Source organism: Cinclus cinclus, chromosome 15 (genome assembly GCF_963662255.1).
Source record: "Cinclus cinclus chromosome 15, bCinCin1.1, whole genome shotgun sequence".
NCBI classification, from domain to species: Eukaryota; Metazoa; Chordata; class Aves; order Passeriformes; family Cinclidae; genus Cinclus; species Cinclus cinclus.
This window is the reverse complement of record NC_085060.1, coordinates 14,894,326-14,916,008: the sequence shown is the minus strand read 5'-3', so window position 1 is coordinate 14,916,008 and position 21,683 is coordinate 14,894,326. Positions and strand designations below refer to the sequence as shown.

Below are 21,683 nucleotides of genomic sequence, written 5' to 3'. Positions count from 1 at the left end.
GCAAACCCCAGCAACGTGCTGAAATATCTCCAAAGTGGAAAAAAGGCTGGAGCTGGATGTTCAGCTGGGGCTGGTTTGGGATGGGCAGTGGTTGGACACCTCCACTCTGCAGCCAGGCTGGGAGAGCTGGGGGTGCTCACCTGGAGAAGAGAAGGATCCAGGCAGAGCTCAGAGCCCCTTGCAGGGCCTGAAGGGGCTCCAGGAGAGCTGGAGAGGGACTGGGGACAAGGGATGGAGGGACAGGACACAGGGAATGGCTTCCACTGCCAGAGGGCAGGAAGAGATGGGATATTGGGAAGGAATTCCTGTTTGTGAGGGTGGGGAGGCCCTGGCAGAGTGTACCCAGAGCAGTTGTGGCTGCCCCATCCCTGGAAGTGCCCAAGGCCAGGTTGGATGGGGCTTGGAGCAACCTGGGATAGGGGCAGGTGTCTTTGCCCATGGCAGGGGATGGGTTTTAAGGCCCCTCCTAACCCAAACCATCCTGGGGTTCTGTGGATGCTCAGTGCTCCATCCCTGCCTCCCCATGAGAGTGAGTGTAACCTACCCTGACAATTAGAGCTACAAAAACGATCAAGCCCTCAAAACTTGGATGTGTTTCTTTACAAGGAGCATCACCAATTTTCTCAAAGCCTTCTCCACATTCCTCTTACTGCAGGGAATCCATAATGTCTCTGCCCACCAGGAAGAAGAGCAGTCCAGAGAGTAACACCAGGGGCACGCCGGCAGCGGCGAACATGAAGGACCAGCCATAGTAGACGTGCACAGGGACATCCTCCAGGCACCTCTCACTCCTCTCCAGCAGGATGTACTTCTGAAAGTCAGCTGCAAACTCCTTCCACATCACAAAGAGAAACACGAGCAGGAGAAACAAACCCCCTGGGAAGAGAGACAAAACTGAGCTATTGTCTGTGCATGAAATACAGGAATAAAGGTGAGAAAAGATCACAACAGCTGCTCGTCCACGCTCTGCATCAAAGCTTTGTGTTGCAGAATTCTTGCTCTGCAGGTTGCTGTGGAAGCTGAGGCCATGGGAGAGCCACACACCACAGTGATCAGTTCTTGCCTCTGACACCTTGTGCTTTGACCACCAGCACTTCTGAAGGCTCTGCTGCAGCAGGATAAGGCCATGGAGAAACCACCAGAGCAGGGCTGATGTTCCCAGCATTCCTTTCTCAAAGGTGGGATGTTTCATCTATTTCACTTTTAATTTCTCAGCTATTAATGAGGAGACACCAAAACTTACTTCTTCCTTTTTTTGTATCTACCCTTCCAAGCAGTGTCATAGCCAATCCCCACTAGGGATGCAAAGATGCCATGATAAATCCTGCTGATGGCAAAATTCTGGTACTGCCACCCCCAGAGCCAGCTGAGCCTGCAGGGCCAGCACATGATGGGGCGGGAAAGGCACACGGCCATGAGATATTAATCTTAGATGGGCCACTAAATACCAGAATAATAAGAGTAATAAGCAGCTTATGCCATGAGGCTGGAAGCAGATGACAAAAAACAGAGTGGCCCAAATCTCATTTACTCATTAAAAAATATATATTTCTATGGTGCATTTTAAACTCAACATCTATTAAAGCTAAGTAGTGACGGTGTGATGACAGGTCTGAAAGCAGTTCAGAAATATCTGATCTTGCTACTTCACAGGTAGAAGCTGCTATTTTTAAATGGCGCTGTATAACATGTATACACACACACACACACACTTATATGAAAGAAATACATTACAGGTTATATTATTTTTATGGTTGAAGTGAACTGCTCGAAATTAATTTAGTTGACAAGTTACCACACAGTTCTGTGGATGTGTTGTGGCTTCTGCAGGATTTAATTTCTCCCCTTGCCATTTTTAAATCAAAGGTAGTTGTGGTGTATTTAATTATTCTTCCTGGCAGCTTATGCACTCCAAAATCCAGCTCTTGTGCTAAGGAAAGGAAAGGTGTAAAGCTTGACATTGATTTATCTGCTTAGGGAGGTTACTGAATCTTCAGCCAGAGAAAACACATCCATGTTTTACTGTGATTCTGTTTATAATGGTTATAAAAACATCTCTGAGACAAAAATAAGACTCACATGAAGGTAAGAGGCTTCAAAGTCCTCACTAGGAATGAGACAGAAGTTGCAGTTCCCTACCCTAAGCTGTCACGTTTACTAAACTGCCTCCCATGCCCTAAAAAGATGCAATCTTATCAATCAAAAATTGTTGTAGCCGTGCAAATACTCTTTACATCACCCCACAGTGATATTCCAGCCATTCTCTCTGACGTGGAGGAGTCCTTGTTTTTCCTGGAGAGGCAGGCAAGGAGTTAAACAGCAGCTGCTGGAACATTTGCATGTTCATTGAGGTTTTGATACCACTTGAAATTAAGTGCACAAATAAATATTTTACACTTACTATGATAGTTGTATGTTTAAAATACCAATTATTCTACTATAAGAAAGCCATGGCGTGTTCAAATAGTCACATGTCCTTTATGAAATACAATGTATTGATAAGAAGGCAATTAAGTCTTTATTACTGATGTAATTTAAAATTAAATTAATTAGATAGCAACTGAACCTTGAAAAGTGCTCCTTTAAAGATCAATTTCTATTTCATTAACTTATAATACCTACCATAAGAGACACAAATGAAAGCGCAGCCCCGGTGGGACAGAGAACGTGGGTATGGAAAAGTACTTTGGAATTTTGCTTTAAGTAACCAGGAATTCTGTGTTGATTTCTCCCAGGACAATTTAGATGGCCTAAGTCTCATTTTTTTAAGTAATCAGATCAAAACCTTCCAGTTCTTACTGAGGAGGGTGCGGGAAGTCCCATGTGTGGGTGGCACCATCCCCAACCTCTTCAGGAGATAAGGAATGGGAATTGGTCCCTCCTCTGGCCTCAGGAGACGCTCCAGGTCTTGGCACGGAAGGATTTATTATTAAACAGGTACTGGAGGTGATGGCATGGCCATGGCATCTAAATTAAGAGTGTTTTCACACTCTGGGCAAATGACAAGAATATGTGAAGCAAGCAGCCTCCTTCCCTGGAATAATTACAGCCGAGTGATGAAGAATCCCTGGGATTTACACCATGTCCTCGGTGGGAAGAGAAAATCAGAAAGGCAGGTGCAGCCAAAGGATGGTGGGAGCTCAGGAAGGGCAGCTCACCGAAATCTGCGCAGCCAGAAATGCTTGTTTGGAGCAATCACAGGTGCACCTGAACCTGCCTAAAATTTGTCACACTTACAGCCAGCCGCAGCCTCTTCATCAAATCAGGATCTTTCACTCTCATATTACCAAAGTGTTTGGCATTTTTATTTTGAAATGCTGCTTCATTTGGGATTTTTCATCTGTTGAACACTTTCCCCCTCCTTTCTGGGACTTTCAGTGTTGGACACAGCAGAAAATTATCTTTGTTTCATGCCAGCTTTGGATGCAGAGACACAGACTGTTTCCTGCTTTGGGCATTAAAATGAAAAACTGAAAGAAGTACTTTTCTGTCCTAAACATGACACTGGCATTGGCACCCACACCTGAGACACAGGGTGTGTATTGGGTTTAGGTAAGTGAAGACATCATCAAGCATCTCTCAGCATCCCTGTGCTTTCTCCACTGGAAAATTCCCCAGGTGATCTCTTTCCTTGCCTCCTTCTCCCCCTTTGCCTCTGTTCATTAGGTTGGTACTGGGAAAAATTAACTGCGAAACTCCATCTCCAGGCTGATGAGGTCAACAGCATCTTCTGGGGAGGGGCTAATTGCCAGAAAATTGCAGAGGGGTATTAAATCTGTCTCCTTTGTGCACTGCAGATCCAGGAGCCTGGAGCTCCAACCCCCTCTCCCAGCGAGCTGTGTCTTCTGTGTGGGCAAATTGAAGCAGAGCTTTTCCTTTCTCTCACTTTATTTCCTTGTGACACCTTTATAGCTGCTAATTGTGGGGACAGGTGAGTGAACTCAATCTTTAACTCTTATTCTGGGGAAGCTACTGAACTTTTGTGTAATCTGCTAATTAGGAGAATAATGAACTTTGACTCGTTCTCCTCTCTCACTCGTTGCCTCTTAAGGATGTTAATAATGTTGAAATGGAGGGGTGACCTTCAGCTGCCCTTCCATAACTGTCAGCCTTCACTGCACATGGAGAGCTCGAGACTGCCAGAGTAGAGCTGCTCCATTTGGGAAGCAGAGTCTGAGCAAAAAAAAAATCCATCACTTTAACTCACAGGGCTGGAAAATCTGCCCTTTTTTCCATGCTGTTGGGTCATGCTGAAGAACAAGTTGGTCCCACGGTGGGTAGGGATGTGACCCATCATCCCAGGTTGCTCCAAGGCCCAACCAACCTGGCCTGGAACACTTCCAGGGATGGGGCATCCACAGCCTCTTTGGGTAACCTGTGCCAGTGCTGCACTTCTAAGTTTGGTCTCTAAAATTCCCAGAGGAAAAGAAAACCAAGGAGCACAAGGTAGGAAAAATGAAGGGTCACAAGCAAAGTTGTCTCAGCAGCTCAAAGAGCTTCCAGAAGCTGCAGCACAGAGCTCACCCAGCCCTCTTGGGGACACTGTAGTGACAATTAACCAACCTCTGACTACTGAAACAAAGGGACAATCAGGGACCAGGCAGGATCTGCCACCCCTTGGAAGCGCTGAAGTTCATTCCGAGATGGAATGATGACTCATGTATTCCAAGTCCTTTTGGGACAAGGCTGGCGGGGAAAACTGCTCATCTGGGGCTGTGGATGTGCAAAGGCAGCACCAGCAAATGTCAGATGGGCTCTGGCTCCTTCCAAAGTCACCCAGTGAAGAAAATCCAGAGGAGTGGCTCCAATGCTTTGGAAGGGCTCCCAGTAACACCTCCCAGAGCAGTCCATTGGTTATGGGAGCTGGCACGGTCAGATTTGCTTTCTGGAATGTACAGGAAATAAAAGGCATCTCAGGGAAATCCAGAGGGATGCAGCTGAGCCTTAACAATCCTCACCCTTCGGAGCTGGATTCCCCCAGTGACAGATGGACACACAACCCTCCTCTGGACCATAGCAGGCTGGTCATCCATAAATGTCTGGGAATGCATTTGCACCAGTCGTGTCTTTAGAGCCTTTTGGTGGGAAAAGTGATGTCATTTTGCAATGAATAACCAGGACTTCTCCCAAAAGTAGGGAGGTGGTGGGCAGAGCAAAGCGAGGCCGGGACATCCCTCAGTCCTGGTACTCCATCTCCCATTCCGACTGCCAGACCACATTCCCACTCCGCAGATTGCCAGCTTTTTCACACTTCCTCAAGGAGAGATCCTTTCTGCAGGGGAGGTTAATTAACACTGACCTGCAGGCCATGATTAGAAGACAAGAGGGGCTTTCTTCTGCATCATCCCTGCACATCCCGCTCTGCTCTCTGAAGGAAAGGAATGGCTGGGGACTTGAGGCTGTGTTAAATCCATTGTTCCTACTGCTAAGTGCAATTATGCAAAATATTTTTTAAAGGGATAATGAGAAAATAACCATGGAGAGATGCAACCCAAATCCATCCAGAAGCCGGGGCCAAGCAGCACCCAGAGGTCTGAGATCAGGATAAAACCCCCCAAATAAAAGGATCACTAAGGAAACACTAAGGAAACTTTGCTGAAAAGCACATTGAATCCTTCTGCTATCATTTGAATGGAAAATATAGTAAGAAGTGTCTTCCAGATGAACTCGTTCCCCCGAATGACTGTTAATAACAATGATTGCTGTTCAGATTGAAGCTGCATTAATACAAACTTCAATTTTAACAGCAGCATCTTTGTCTAATGCCAAGAGGTTTATGTGATGCATAATCAGCTCTTCTAAAAAGTGTCACATTCGAAGCCCCAGCCTTTTAATCAAGGAGTAGTCAAATAAAGTGGAAAAACAATGAGGAAAAAAAAAAGGAAGAGTTGAGTATTACTCGGCATCCTTTCCTGTGATATTTCTGCAGGCTGGACACACTCCTCAGGGACATCTGCTGCCTCCTGGGAGCCTGGACTACAGATGGGAAGAGAAAGCTTCCTGCCCTGGTACAGCCCTTGGATTATTATTCATTCTGGGATCACAACAACCCCAGGGAAAACTACAGCTTTGGGGTAGCATGGCTGGGAATCTGTTTGTGGAAAAGGTCCAGGGGGTGCTGGTTACAAAGGGCTGGACACAAACCCAGGGGTGCTCAGATGGGCAAGAAGCCCAAGGCAGCTGGCTTGGATCAGGAATGGTGTCCAGGGGGGTCAGGGCAGTGCTGTCCCCTGTGCTGGCACTGCAGGGACACCCCCAGTGCTGGGGGCAGCTCTGGGACCCTCAGGACAAGAGGGACACGGAGGGGCTGGAGTGACCCCAGGGAAGGGAATGGAGCAGGGAAGGGGCTGGAGCACCAGGAGGGGCTGAGGGAGCTGGAAAGGGGCTCAGCCTGGAGAAAAGGGGGATCAGGGGGGACCTTGTGGCTCTGCACAACTCCCTGACATGGGGGGGACAGCCAGAAGGGATTTGGGATCTGCTCCAGGGAACAGGGACAGGAGGAAAGGGAACGGCCTCAGGACGGGCCAGGGGAGGTCAGGTTGGACAGCAGCAGGAATTTCTTCATGGAAAGCATTGTCCATCTCAGTCACAGGCTGCCCCGGGCAGGGGTAGAATGACCATCCCTGAGGGAACTTAAACCTGCATAGATGTGGCAGCTGAGGACATGGGTCAATGCCAGGACCTTTCTTGTTAAATATTTTCACTAATGTTTGCAGCCCCCCCAATTTGGGCTCACTTAAACCATGAACTGAGAGCAAAGACAGTGCTTCATGTGATTTATGTCAGATATGAGGAAGCAGGAGCTGGTGAAGGATCTGCAATTAAGCAGTGGTTTTTCAGAGAAAGGCCTGATTTCATTACGAAGTTCTTCACTTTTTGTAGTTTAACTGAGCTCCAGCCTGTGGCTGCTTGAGTCATAAAAGAGCTTTTTTCTGAGTTTGAGTCACTGGTATAAATCAAGCATTTCTACTACTGAAGCCAGTTCTTCTTCTCAAATACAGAAAAAGAAAAAGCCCAAGTGATAATTCAGTGGAATTATTGGTAACAGCAGTGGGGAAAATGAATAAATGCCTATTTTTAATTCATTTTCCCGCAGTGCCATCGTTTCATCTTTTCAGGTCTCCTTAAGCCAGCCCTCCCATTTTGGATCATTGGGTTCGCCTTTCATCACTCTGAGGGTTTCCAGCTCTATCAAAGCTAACAGCAGAGGCAGGAGCAGCCCAAATGCAAACCCTGACTTTGGGGAACTGAGCAGGGCTGATGCTGCCCAAGCTAAACACACCTGCAGGCTTTACTGAAAGAAAAGGGTTGCATGGAGGAATAGTAAAAACAAAGTGATTTTCAAAAATCTCAGCCTCGCTAGGATTAAGGATTAAGTTGCTAAAGCCTGGCTGAGCACTGAATCACAGAATAGTTTGGGTTGGAAGGGGCCTTAAAGACCATAAAGGACAGGGACACCTTTCACTGGACCAGGTTGCTCAGAGCTCCCGGGGTTTAATTCCAGTGGGGAATCATTTGCTGCTCCCATCAGAGCCCCATCTCCCATGGCAGCACTCCATCCCCACCTGCCCCCATTCCAGAGCCACCCTGCCCCGGCCATGTCCCCTCACCTGAGAGCAGCAGGAATCCTCCCCCAACTTTGTAGGAGTGGGGGCTGGAGAAGGGGACCCCACACACCAGCAGGAGTCCCCCCACGAGCCCGGCGGCCACGGCCAGCAGGATGAACGCCGTCCAAAAACCTCTGTACACTGCAACAGGAGCAAAGTCAGTGAAAGGGGAGGATAAGAGGCTTTCTTCAACCTCAGAAATCTTTTTCTTTATGATGCCATGTTTAATTCCTGCTTTAACAATGGTAAAAACAACAACTTGTGATGCTGCTGTGTCAGGCAGAGCTGAGGCTCCGGCTTTGCCAGGGCACCTGGAAAAGCCACGGGTTCAGGGGGAATGTCATGCCCTACAAAATGGGACTGGAATGAGGCCAAAGGGTTGGGAAGGTTTGCCAGGGAAGCACACCAAAAAAAGGGGTAGGAGGAAAGGACGCCGCTCTTAGCTGTGCTGGGGGAGGTTGGAAAAGCTTGGCAAGAAAGGAAAGCAAAATTTGGAGAAGTGGATTCAGACCACAGCTTTGTTCCATTTTAATTAACACTTCAGGAAGGTGCCAGGCTCGTGGTTTAAAATAAAAGCAGTGTTTGCTAGCAGGACTGCAGGGGAAACAGGAACTCATGAGGTCCCCCATTAATGGCCTTGTTTGACTCTGGGGCAGGAGAGAAGCTGCCTCTCCATCCAAGGAGTTTGGGGGTTTGGCTACTACTCCATACAACCACCCCTGGCAGAGCTGAGCAAGCTTGGTCCATCACATCCCACAGATGGAACAGGATGGCATATAGCACACTCATTTAAGTCTCCCAGCAGCCAAATGTCTTGCAAACACCACCATAAACCTTATCCAAAAGGTAGAGGTCTTCCAGCAGAGACCCTCTGATACCCTGCTCCCCATCCCCTGATTTATCCCATCCCTTGGACCACCATATCTCGCCCTGCCACTCATTTTCCAGAAGCTCCAGTTCGATTTAAGCCGAGCATGAGCAAGTGGGTAGTGCTGAAATGATTCACACTTGAAAGAAAAATGATACAGAGAAGATGCGTTTTCCTCATTTGAAACCATTTTGTCAAGAGAGCCACTTAGGGAGAGATAAGTATCTTGAACTCTCCAAAACCACAGAATTCATTTTCATGTTTAACCTCCCGTCACCCGTTTCTCTCAGGGAGCCTAAGAGGATGCAGATAAGGCAGAATTATCTCTGGAGCAGGTAATAGCTGGAGGACCCCTCTCCTTGGACAGCCTCCTGTTTTGTCAGCGGTTGCAAATGAGGATGGACTGGTTAGAAAGAAAAGGGAGTTAACCACAGAAGCAGCTGCTCCCCGTAAGGGCTTTGCAGAGGACTGGGGCAGGAGAGGAGCCCGGTGTTGTCCATGCCCAAAAAAGTGGAGGCCGAGCCACCCCCACGTTCCCAGAGGTGATGGGGACAGGCAGAGCCCGGGGTGCAGCCCCGTATCCCCGGCACCTTCACAGAACCATTAAGGTCGGAAAACAACCTCAGAGAATATCGAGGTGGTGCTGGGAGTGTGCCAGGGGACACATCTGGGTGGCAGCTGGGGGGGGTTTCACAGCTGGGACAGTGAAATGCTGGGACAGGCAGTGACAGATGCCTCCAGAGCCCTTTATTTAGGACGGAAAAAATAGTGCGTGTGTTTATCAGCAGGATCATCCAGAACCTGGACGCTGTGCCCGTCTCTCCCAAGCAAAAACAATCCCACTTCTTATCCCGCGTGTTTGCTGCACATCCTGCCCCAGCTCCTCCTCCTCCCTCCACAGGTCCCTCGTATCCATTTGACACCATGGAGCGTTCCCCGGGACAGGAATTCTGCACAGCACAGCCAAAGAAACGAGCTGCTCCCCCTCACATGCTCCTACTGGCAATATTTTTTATTTTTAATTAATTTTTCATTGAAAAAATAATAAAATAAAAACTAAAAAAAAAAAAGGCTAAAAAAACTAACTACTAAAGGCTAAGGAAAAGGTCAAGATGTTTGTTTGTGCAGAACGTCTGCCCTGCATCCCCAGAGGCAAGGCAGACTGATGCACACTATTTAAAGAAATCAATTCATTTCAAAAAAGATCATTGAATTAATTCTAACTGCTGCCACCAATTTAGCAAATTAAAATTCCTAACAGCAGCTGATTCATTAAAGAACTCAGAAAATATAGAGAAACATAAATAAAAAGGGACCCAGTTGAAAGGGAGCTCTCCAACTCCTTAGTGTTCAGTGCTTTAAAAATAAGCCAGTCACTTACGTGGATTTTCTAACAATTTGGTCTTCAACCAATTTTCCAGTGCTTGTTTATTTTGTCTTTCAACGAATCAACACCTGAGCTATCCCAGGAGACCAGACTGTGGGACTGAGGCAGCACTCAGGCTGGGTTTGGGTCATCGGGCTCCAGCTCTTCCCAACGAGTGAGGAGATGGGAGGGAAGGGACTTCTCCTGCCTTGCTCAGAGGAGGAGGTGCTGAGCACCCAGGGGGAGGGAGCGCAGCCCATCCCAGCACAGAGGAGAGAAAACAGGAGAGAGCCTCTCATCGTGTTCTTGGGGCAGTCAGTAAAGCAGGGCTGGTTTGTGAAGGAGCTCTCCAAAGCTGCTGGCCTTGCTTGGCCGTGTGAATTTCCAACAGGAGAACCACAGTGCTCGCACACATCCCAAATGATCCCTCGGAAAAGGAGCTGCTGGGGGAGAAGGAAAGAAACTCACCTGCGGTTGTGTCATAGGAGGGATGGGGGAAAGGTCCCACAGCAATGGGCATGGGGAAGAGGTAGCCATGCATGCAGAACTTGGGGTGTGCTTGGCTGGCTGGAAAAGATGAAGAAAAAGAAGAATTTCATTCCTGTTTGCTTTTATTTCCTGCAAAATCAGTTACAGTACTGAGATGGTGATGTGGTGATGTACTGTTGTGCAAAACCTGCAAAACCCTCAGCGAAATCAGAAGGCTGGGGAGGAAAAGAAAAGATAATAAATCTTGGTTAGAGAGAAAAATTAAAATAGAAATAAGAATTATGAAAGAGCAGAGATATCAGAGAATCTGAGACTGCTTCTTACACATCTTCTCATTTTCATAACCTGAGTGTGAGGTGGACAAAAATAATGAAAGATGGAACAACTGAAGTCAGTGTCAATATTCTTGTTGCCATTTTCCCCCAGAGAATGTCCCTGACCACCTGGAAGGGTCAAAATGTTTGGGTACCAGAACAAGGTGCTTCCAAGACCTCCAGCTTGTGAGAAGGAAAAGCACAATTAGAATGGAAGTGGCCCATCAATATTAATACCACTGAGGCTTATCATGATTAACAGTAATAGAATGAATGTTAAATGAATTAATTAATGGTTGGCCACTTATTTAAATATGTTCCCCAGCTCAAAGGAGCACTTTATAATAGGTGGACATTAGTTCATGCTAAATTGACTATGGAATACCTATTGAATTAATTATTACATCCACAAGAGCAGCAAATTAATTTGCCATGATCAATCCTATTATAATAAATACCTAAAGAAGTAGCAAAAAATTTTCCAGTTATCAGAGTGACTCATTTTACTTCAGGTAAATTATATTATGTATTTCCATATAATGTAATTCAGTACCAAACTCCCTGTCTCAAGCCTGTCCTTTATTATCACAAATTTCCCGTGTGAAAAACCTCCCATTGTTCAGTTGAAGGGTGGCGGGAAGAATTCCTGCAAGATTTTACAGGAAACAGGTCAGGGGCTGGGGGACAGCAAAGTCATTTGAAATTTTAATCACTGCAGAGTAAATTCAGTGTGGGAACCTGCATTATTTGCAGGGAAGTGCCCTCTGACATGATTGTGCTGCTCCACAACCACAGGAGCATCTTCCACCAAGGGCACAGGGCCAAAGTTTTTGTGGTGTTTAAAGCCTTCGCAGAACTTATTTAAAATCTGAGGGGCTTTATCCCACATCCTACTGTGGAGTTGTGGCCTCCAGCAGGGCTGGTGCCTGGTGTGGTCTCACTCCTTTCCTATTCCTGCTGGGAGCACCTGGTTCACTGGGCTAACCCTTCACTGCACGAGGGCCACTAGGTTGGCACCAACCACAGAACAGGTTTCACTCTTTCCTTCAATTTGGTTTTGAAGAGTGAATGTGTTTTTCAAAAAGTAAAAGATTTTGCATGCCACTCTGCTCATACTCAAGTGCCATTTCAATGATGTCAAAAAGTAAAAAAAATAAAAAAAAAAGTGAGATATTAAAGTAAAATGGCTTTCCATGGTGTGCCACTGGTCCTGAGCACCCAGGGACACCACAAAAGTGCTGAAATTAGTGGGAGCTGGGAATGCTGAGCACCTGGAAGTCAGAAAACAGGGACAGAAGAGCAATGCCAGGAAGGGCATGGGCTCACACTTACAGAACTTGGCTGAACACAAACCTCAGGAGTTACTGGGAGGGAGGGAGGGAGGGAGGGAGGGGGAAGAAGGAAGGGTTCTCCTTGGTGGTGGAAGCCACCACTTCACATAACTTTGTAGGTGATAAATTAAATGGCCTCAAGAGGTTGCAGCATTTCTGTGAACAGACCTCTGAGGGCAAAACCCAAGTCAAAAAAATGAGCACAGAAAGGGCACAAAAAGAGTGGGCTGGGTTTGCTTTCGACAGAAGATGAGAATGACAAAACTGAAATAAAAACTGTCTGCATCCCTGGGAGCACTCCTGTGTTTGCTCCCCATCAAACTGTGAGGGAACGCTGTGGATACGGATGGTGGCATTGTACTCACTGTACCAGAAGGTCCAGATGGTCTCAGAGTGGCCCTCGCCAAAGAACCAGCACCGCCAGAAGAAGCCCTCATGGTGGAAAGTGAGGATCTCCTTCCCAACATCTGTTGGAGTTTCAGCCTGGAGAGGAATGAAAGTCCAGGCTGAAACAGGGGAGATCATGGTACCAAGAGAGTATGCTTTGCTTAAGACAGACATTGATTCAATTTTTTATTTTCATTTGCTTTTTGAGACAGTTTTGGGGGGACTGGGGAACATGGAGGAGCTGCTGTCCTTGACTTTCTGCCATGTCACAGTTACAAAATGTTTGATAGCAAACTGTCCTGCAGACCTGCACAAACCATTTGCCACCTTCTCTGCTGCCCTTAAGCCCCTGCTGGCTAGAGCTGGATGGGAATTTCAGGGAGCTGGGCCTTCTGGGTGTTTCCTACTTCCCAAACTCCTTCCTCCAACCCCAAGACCAGACCTGCGAGCACAAGGTTTTGGTCTTTCCTGAAAGGACTATATTGCAAAGTTCAGTCATAGCAGATTTACCAAGGGATTTATTAAAATTATCTCAAAACCAGTTTTATCTTCCTCCCACAGAGTTTGGTAAAGGAGACAGGACCACGACAAAATTAAGTTTTATGATGGATGGGGAAGGTCCATGGAGGAATCTGTCCTGTGAACCAGAGGAGATGGGACTCAGCAGGGAGGTGCTAGAGGTGCTACCCTGTCACAGGTTAATAGCTTTGGATGGGAAGGGACCTTAAAACTCATCCAGTGCCACCCCTTGCCATGGGCAGGGACACCTTCCACTATCCCAGGGTGCTCCAAGCCCCAGTGTCCAACCTGGCCTTGGGCACTGCCAGGGATCCAGGGGCAGCCACAGCTGCTCTGGGCACCCTGTGCCAGGGCCTCACAGGGAAGAATTTCTCCCCAGAATCCCTCTGGCAGTAGGAAGCCATTCCCTGTGTCCTGTCCCTCCATCCCTTGTCCCAAGTCCCTCTCAAGCTCTCCTGGAGCCCCTTTAGGCACTGGAAGGGGCTCTAAGTTCTGCCCAGAGATCTTCTGCTTCTGTCACCTCCATGTTTTTATGTATCTCATTACAGCAGCTTCCAGAGCTCTGACCCAATTCTCCTTTTACTTTCAGGATAAAATCCTGACTATGACAAGGGGAACATTCAGCCCTGAAACCTCCTCAGCTGGTGGCTCTGACTTGGTGCATCCCCAGCACATTTAACTGAGTTTGCCAGAGACTCAGCCCATCCTTATCTGGAAGGGACAGGATTTGACAGCTTAAGAAAGGGCAGAGAAGGTAGAAACAGAGCCTGTTATCCACAACCAGTAACAGAAATAGAAATAATAGAAACAGTGTCTGAAATAGAAATAAAGTAGCTGAGGGAAGAGTAAGAGCAGTTCCTATTTCTGCCTAGTGCTTTTGAAGTCACTACCTCAGCATCAGGCTCCCCAACACTTGGCCAAGAGCCTCTCTGAAATGTTTGAGATGCTTATTCGTGTCGTGCAGTGCATCATCTCTGCTCTCTCCACTTTCAAAAACAACTAAAATGTGAAACAATTAACACTGCCACTTCCCAAGTGCACAAAAAAAAAGTGGCACATCTCTGTGTCTTCCATCCCCAGGCTTTACTGAGCTGCTTGAATCTAAAGAAGACCCTGTATTCTGCTTCACTTCTCCAGGCTTTTATATTTTTTTTTTATTTTTTATTTATTTTTTAAGTTGGGAAAGTAATTTGGAACCATGACTCAAGCAAATAGTACTCTACATTTGATTATGGGATTCTGAAATGAAAGAAAAATATTTCTTGCTGGCATCATGACGCTTACCCAGGGTGACTCACCGCACCAGGAAAAAAATCAAACCTAATTGGATTGAACTTTGAAGTAACAAAAAGTCTGCACACAACAAGGGTCGTCCTGTCTTTTAGTAATGGAAACCACACATTGATTGGCACAAAAACATTTTGGGGGAGTGGGTGGCTCGAGGAACTGATCTGGTTGTTATTTCATTGAAGAGTTAGACAACAGCAAGTGCAGCAAAAATCCAACTTGAGGGATCCATAAATGAGCGACACCAGGCCTTAGCACTAAAATATCAAGCTGTCCCTTGAAAATTACATTTCCTGCTAACTGAAATCCTATAAAAATCTTACTTTGAGGATATCCAGGCCACTAGTTGGATGAGCAGGAGCCCCTCTGCTCTGTGTCTGATGTTCACTTTGGTGTCTGTGCTGCAGCTGTATCACTTCAGATGGAAGTGATTGCCAAGCTCCACATTTTTCAACATGAACTAGTTTTAAATGAAGAAACTACAGAGTGAGAAATCTTTTAATGGCAAATATCAGGAGATATCTTTTGTCTTTAGAGGGAAATGCTGTCAACAACTAAAGCTCTTACATTTTTGCCTTTCATTCTATAATGTTCATATCTGCCAGATTACAGAGGTGTCATCTTAATGTTTCCTAGACACAAATGCTCAAAATATGGAAATAATAGACAAAAATGCTCCAGTCAAAATGCTCAATATTATGGAAAAGCCAGGTTGGATTTTAAAGAATTTTAAGTTTTACCTCAGGCTGACATTTTACATTAACAGGTCACTCTCACTGAGCATAAATATTACCACGGATTTCAAAATTTTAGATCTGAAATGATTTAGGTAAGTTCTTTTAAAGCACAAGATTTCAGAGCTCACCCCCCCGGTGCTCAGAGTGCTGTTCCCATGCTCGAAGACCCCGCAGGTGTCTGTGGCCAGAAGCCAATAATCCGTCCCAAAGGCGATGAGGAAGAGCAACACCCCGGTGCCCCCGAGGATCCCAGCTGCCAGGGCGGCTGCTCCAGCCTTCATGGGGCAGCAGGGAGGAAAACCAGCACAGCTGGAAATCAGGAAAGGAGGAAAAAGCCCCAAGTTTCCCGGGTCTCTGGAAGAGCGGGGCCAGAGAAATGCTATTTTTGGATGTGGATAATGATCTCCTGGCTGGTGTGAGTTTCAGTGGGTGGTGGAGTAGGGCTATTAAAAGCAGATGACCTGGTGTAAAGGAGCAGCTGTGGCATTAAGGGTCGTGACAAGCAGCCATTGAGGCAGAGCACGAGCCATCCATGGGGACACTCGGCTGCTGCTGCTGGAGGAGCTCGGGACACGGCTCTGGGTCACGAGTGTAGAATTCCCAGGACACCAGGGAGTTATTCCCATCCCTCCCATGAACAGAGGTGGACTCAAAGGTCTTCCCCACACCATGGAGCCCGTGGTGTCCTCAGCCACTGTGGTGACACCACTCACTGCGTCCCCACAAATGGCACTTCTGGAATTTGCGTCTCCTCCTTCCTTTGAGCAAAACTCTGATGTGGCTTTTACAAAAGGTAACCCCAGGGTTGCAAGAAAAACATTAAAACATTGGGATATCTTAAATATCCCAGTCCCTCTGGGAAGGGCAGCAATCAACACGTTTGCACCAGGCAGGTCCCCATGGAGCTGGACAAGGAGCATCCAACCAGGGGCACACACGGACGCACCAGAGATGTCCTGCAGTTGTAAATTATGTTCTCCCTTCTGCCACAGAAAAATGGATTATATGGATCCATACCCTTCTCACCCACCCAGCCTGCTGTGGGAGAAGTGTCTCCTGGGAGCAAGGACATTCCTGCATGGAATTTCACTGCCATTTGCTTCCTAATGTTTTTTGTTTCTACTGGAGCATCTGCTGTAGATCACTGCCAGGAATGGGATGCCAGACTAGGAAAATTATAATTTCTGTAGGGCAATAACTATATTCCTGTGACATGCCAGGAGGCTAGGAGAAGAAATTCAAATTACAGTCAAAAATCAACTTCTGAGTTTCTAACCTCAGCCTTAGTCATGATCTGCTCTAAACAGGGGAGGGGGGTGATGATGTTGACTTCCCTACCCAATAGGAATTTGTGTTGCCAAATAAATTTCCAAATCAATTTAATATTTAAATTTATCTGTGAACATATGGGTATCTCAAAGCAACTGCACACTGGCTGGGGAACCTGGAGAGGGTTGGGAAAAATTTTGACTGCACTTCTTATTGAGGCATACAGAGTGATGAATGTTCTCATCTTCAGATGTGCTTCTATAAGCACAACAGAATTTAAATTATAATAATTTATTTTATCCTCAGCATTGTCTTTCTTAAGAATTGCAGGGGTAGCTGTTAAATAACACATTGGACCTCTCTCCCTCAGTGACCTGGGGCAGAGTTGCTGCTGGTTTAACCTGATCGTGAGCGTGTGAGGAATTCCACAGGATCCAGGATCCAGAGGAATCCCTTCACAGCCCCAGGGAGAAAGGAGAGCTGGGACAAGGTGCAGATTTACCATCACTCAGGGTCAAAACTCAGCCACAGAGCTGGGATTCTGCAGGAATAAACACACCCTGTCCATGCCGTCATCCTGCCATTCCACTGGAAACACTCCCAGCTACTGCTGGGGATTTCCATGTAGGTTCTTGTGACCCTCCCTAAACCTCCACTCATCCCATTCCTACACAAATTATCCTTTCCCAACTCATCCCAGCATATTCACTCTTTTTCCACAGTTTTGAACAGCAATAACACACCCATCTCCCTGTCACTGCTGCTCTTTGTAGTGAACATAAAATAGTTGATTATATAAAAATACAGCTTACCTATCACTTAAATAATCAATTAGTGCAATTCCAATCAGCCGTGAAACTACCACAATCCTGGCTAAACCTGTCTGAAGTTACAATGACAATTGTTTGCCATCTCTTCTTGTGATCTCCTCAAAGCTGGACACGACTGACAGAAATCTTGGCAATGCTCAGAGGAGCTGGGTGAAAACAAGAATTTGCAAATTTGCACACCAGGAGTGAGGAATTTTTTTTTTTTTTTTGGGGGGGGGGTTGTGTTGTTTTTTTTTTTGTTTGTTTTTTGTAGCTCACACTGTAATTACATAAAATTAAAACGCAAAGTGGGCACTTGTGTATTTTTGTTTTTAAAAATGGATTAATGCACACTTCCACATTTCTGGGTATGTTCTGAGCCAGCTGCATTTGGTGCTGCTGTTTTTGTGCTACTGCACATCCCAAGTTAGTGCTGTTTGCCATTTGGAAATGTCCTCAGGAATTCTGGGTCCCACTGGCAGAAAAACCCTGTGTGGCTGAGGCAGAACATTGCTGGTGCCCAGCCTTGGCTCTTCACAGGATGCCTTGTGCCCAGCCAAATATCCTCTAGATTCTGAGGCTGTGGAACAGGAATTGAGTTTCCAAGGTTGAAATGTCTCTCTGTGCACTGAAATCCCACTCCTGACAGGTGTTTCTTTTCAAAGACAGGCTGGACAGGGATTGGAGCAACCTAGTCCAGTGGAAAGTGTCCTTGCCCATGGCAGGGTTTGGAACTGGATCATCTTTAAGGTCCCTTCCAACCCAAACCATCCTGTGATTCCAGGATGATTCTGTGATTCCTTGTTACAGCCCCAAGCACGTCCTCGTCACCTTCAGGATCCAAAAAATTCCTGGGCAATGAGACCTGTGTGGTCTCTCCCACAGCCTGTGGAAAGTGGTAATGATGATGTTTGTCCTTTGGAGCCGGTGTTGGATCTCTGGAATGCCACACCAAAGCCAGGGGGGCGAATTAACCACCCAGCAGCACATTCCATGCCAAGGCAGACAGAAATACCATTTAACTCCCAAGGAAAAGTGCCCTTCCTTTCTTCCCTTGCCTCTCCTGGTACCAGCAGGGACCTGCATTCAGCATCCTCTTACCCACAGAGGGCAAATGATAGAGCCACCATGGGCAGCTCCAGTACTTCAGTGGATGGAAGGGAAACTTGTATCCCAAGCATTTTATTAATTCCTAATTGACACTGAGGATTTTTTTTATGTTTTCCCTTAAGCTTTCAAACCAAAATTGTGACTCTCTAAAACATACATATTTTAGCAAGGAGCTGGGCCAAGTCAGCTCAGATTTTTCACAGAATTGGGTGTTTTACCTTTGAATTGATCAAAGACTCCATCAGCACAGTCTGTGTTGTTATTTCCTGTAGTTTGATCCATGCTCACAGAAAAAATTTCCATTTTATGTAGATAGATCAACATATTTTCACTGTTTCATGAGGAAAGCAGAGGATTTCTTGGAATTGGATAAAAAGATGAGTTTCCAGGGCTGCCTTTGGAGATTTCACTGAGTCCCTTTGGAGATCTGCAGACCTTTCTTCACTGGAGCTTGGCCTGATGATCCTGGATGGTGAAATCCTGGAATAGTCTGTTCAGGGCAGGGATGGAGCTCCCATCCCTGGAGGGATTTAAAAGCTCTGTGAATGTGGCATTTGGGAACACAGGTCACTGGTGGCCTTGGCAGTGCTGGGGGTATGGTTGGGCTCCATGGGGCTTTTCCAAACCAAATGATTCCATGGTTCTATGATCTGCCCTGCTCCAAAAGACATCCTGCGTGGTGTTTACTTAGGCACATGAGTGAATCTCTCTTGAGTCTCTTCCTTCACTCTTTTCTCCCCAGACTTTGGAACAAGAAGGCACCAAAGACAGCAAAGCCAACCAGACCATGAGAAGAGCACCCAAGTACTGCCAACTTTACCTTGGAAAAGCCACCAACATCCCCAAATGTTTCACAAAGAGCAACCCCCCAGTCTGAGCTGCGCTGGAAGGGAGAGCAATAGATACTCATGCTGACATTTGCCCCTTTAATTCTGCATTAAAATGATAATCTCCAGTTCATCTCCATCATATGCTCCTTTTCATCTCTCCCGTCTCCACGTCTCTCTTGGAAGAAGCACATAAGCCTGGATGTTGAAAGATCCTTAATGGTTCTTCTGAGGCTGAATCCCCTCCAGGACTTGATGTCAGGAGAGAAAAAAGCTCAAATTTGCCTCACCTGCTTCTCAAGCACTGCAAGCCCTTTCCAGGATTAAGTCATTATAATCTCCTTAAGCAGACATGATATAAAATAAACACAAGTGTGGTTTTCTGCTCAAAATAAAACTACTATAGTTCACATGAGGAAATGCTTTTGGAGTTCTGAGTACAGAGGAGATTTTGCCTGATTTTCAAATGCAGCTGATTGATGCCTTTGCAAAGAGTTTTCTGATGTGGTTTTTGGGCTCTCACTTTGCCATCGAGCTGCTCCCCCTCATTAACAACTTTTGCCCATTTTAACCTGAACTTTCCAGAAACTCCTGTAAACTTCCAGAGTAAGCACAGAGCAAAAACTCTCTGAACTCCTAAAGGAATCAAACTGATGCAATTTATTTCCACAGAACCATGCAATATTCAATGATACACTGAATCCGTGTTTTTAACACTTTTTAAAGGACTAAAACCCTGGAAAGAATTAATTAGGCATGCTCTGAAGCCTGAGCACTTAACAGTTTTCCACTCGGTTGTAGAATTTTAAGACCACCAACACTGGATACTGGCAAAGATTATCAAAGGTATTCTGGGCTGAAATACAAACTAGTCAGAGGGCTTGGCCAGTAAGTGACTGGAAAATACTTCATAAAAGCTTTAGCCAGGCTTTTATATTTTGTAAAGAAATTTTAAGAAAAAATCCACAGTATCCAGAAGGTTAAATTTAGGGCAGAGTGACTCATTGGGAAAAAATGTCCTGCTGGGAATATCTCTGCAGATCAAGCAAATTGTTCATGCAGCAGAGAGGTATTGCTGGACCCAGCACTCAAAGTGGGGCTGGAAGGAAATGATGGGCTGGGATCCAGGAAGGATGCCATGCCTGAGCATGGGAATGTGGGGCTGGGCTGGAGCAGCCCCTGCAGTCAATGCACACCTGGAGCCAGCAACCTCTGGAACTGCCAGAAGCTGGGAGATCCCAGCATGGAAACATCCCTCGTGCTGAATTAAGATTAAAATGTACAATTAAAAAAAAAAAAAAAAAAAAAAGATTGAAGGAATTTTTCTTACCTTTTTTTTTTCCACATCAGCTAAAATTTCCATTCAATTTTTTGGCATTCTCCGAACCACTTCTGTTGCCTACAACAGTATTACAAAGAAATATACTCCCACCAAAACAGCCATCATTTAATAAGGTCCTTGATAATCCATAGTGATATTGCAGAGAAACTGATGGGAATCTCAATTGGAAAAACTCCTTATTTAAGTGTCTGATGCCAAGAAAAATGATGGATGCTGTACAAAGATGACAAGGATGGATGCAAGACAAAGATGGTACAGAACACCCAGGTGTTTTGGACAAAAAAACCACAGCTCAGACGCAAAAGCTTAAAACCAAACCAAAAAAAACAAAAAACCCCAAACAAAACCCAATAAAGAATTAGCCAATCACAGTTTCTGTCCTTGATTAAAAACTCCTTGACAAGCAAATTGATTTAATTTTGTTTTTGCTCTCTCACTATAGAATAAAAATGACTCACCTTAGTAAATCCTCCTATGACTATTTACTGTGCAGAAATTGAGGAGAAATTTAAAACACTGAGGACATAAAGCTGCAGGTGAACAGGGACATTCCAACCCCAGAGAGCTGAGTACCCTCAGGTTCAGTGCTTTTTTCTCTCCCCTGTATGCAATGACTTTCACCAGTGAACACCACCACCGCTGATTTTATTTCCTTGTTACAATCGCTTTCCTCACTCGTGATCTTGGGATCACTGGCCAAGGGCTGTAGGAGCTGCTGTTCCAAGAGGATCTGCCTGGAATGACACCAGAGACACCCCTGAGTGTCCCCAGCTCCTGATGATGTCACCAGCAGCATGTTGAAGATGCAAGGAGAGAATAACTCAGAGATGATCCCATAACACAGCGAGTTTAATTGAAATAAAAGCGTAGAACACTTCAACATATTCATAAATGCCTTAGATTGTATCATATATTACAACACACTAGAAGATGGGCTGTTTACTAAACCAAGTACAGCCAAACCCACATGGCTCCCATGCACATGGATTAAACTAGGAAACAAACCAAAATTGTAATAAATTGATTGAAGATGACACTGAGCCTATATTAAAATCGATACATATGTATATACACATGTAAAACAAACATCTATTGCTAAAATCTCCAATTTCTTTTGCAATGAAGTGAATTTCCAGTGATGGAGTGACTTTCAAGTCAACATGAAGCACCTCAGTTTATGTCAGGACACCATAAAAGGGTTTTTTTCAGAAGAAAATGAGACCTTGGATCATTGCAAAGCAAATACACACAAATTTGTGCCTTTAATTTAAAATGAAAGCCCCACTGTACCATGCAGGGGTCTCCTAAGGGAGTGTTTCTGCATACAGGAGACTGGTTCTGAGTGCCCAAAACTATCATGGAGGGGAGTCTGTGAATTCCTACATTTTCTTTTAATGCTGTTTCAAAAGGAGCCACTCGGT

General features: G+C 45.7%; 1 protein-coding gene across 1 annotated transcript; it reads right to left on the bottom strand.

Moving 5' to 3' along the window:
• Window positions 1-646: 646 nt before the first annotated feature.
• LOC134050191 (transmembrane protein 182-like) lies at window positions 647-15,186 on the bottom strand. The gene is made up of 5 exons (XM_062503095.1): window positions 15,034-15,186; window positions 12,341-12,458; window positions 10,310-10,408; window positions 7,611-7,748; window positions 647-876 (listed from the first exon to the last, which is right to left on the bottom strand). Exons 1-5 carry the CDS (start codon window positions 15,184-15,186, stop codon window positions 647-649), a joined length of 738 nt encoding a protein of 245 aa, XP_062359079.1.
• Window positions 15,187-21,683: the final 6,497 nt, after the last annotated feature.

Coding starts and splice junctions, on each gene's coding strand:
- LOC134050191 (XM_062503095.1), bottom strand. CDS start 15,186: ATGAAGGCTGGAGCAGCCGCCCTGGCAGCTGGGATCCTCGGGGGCACC. Junction 10,409..12,340: donor CATCTGGACCTTCTGGTACA/GTGAGTACAATG, acceptor CATCTTTTCCAG/CCAGCCAAGCACACCCCAAG. Junction 877..7,610: donor AGGATTCCTGCTGCTCTCAG/GTGAGGGGACAT, acceptor CTCTCTTCCCAG/GGGGTTTGTTTCTCCTGCTC.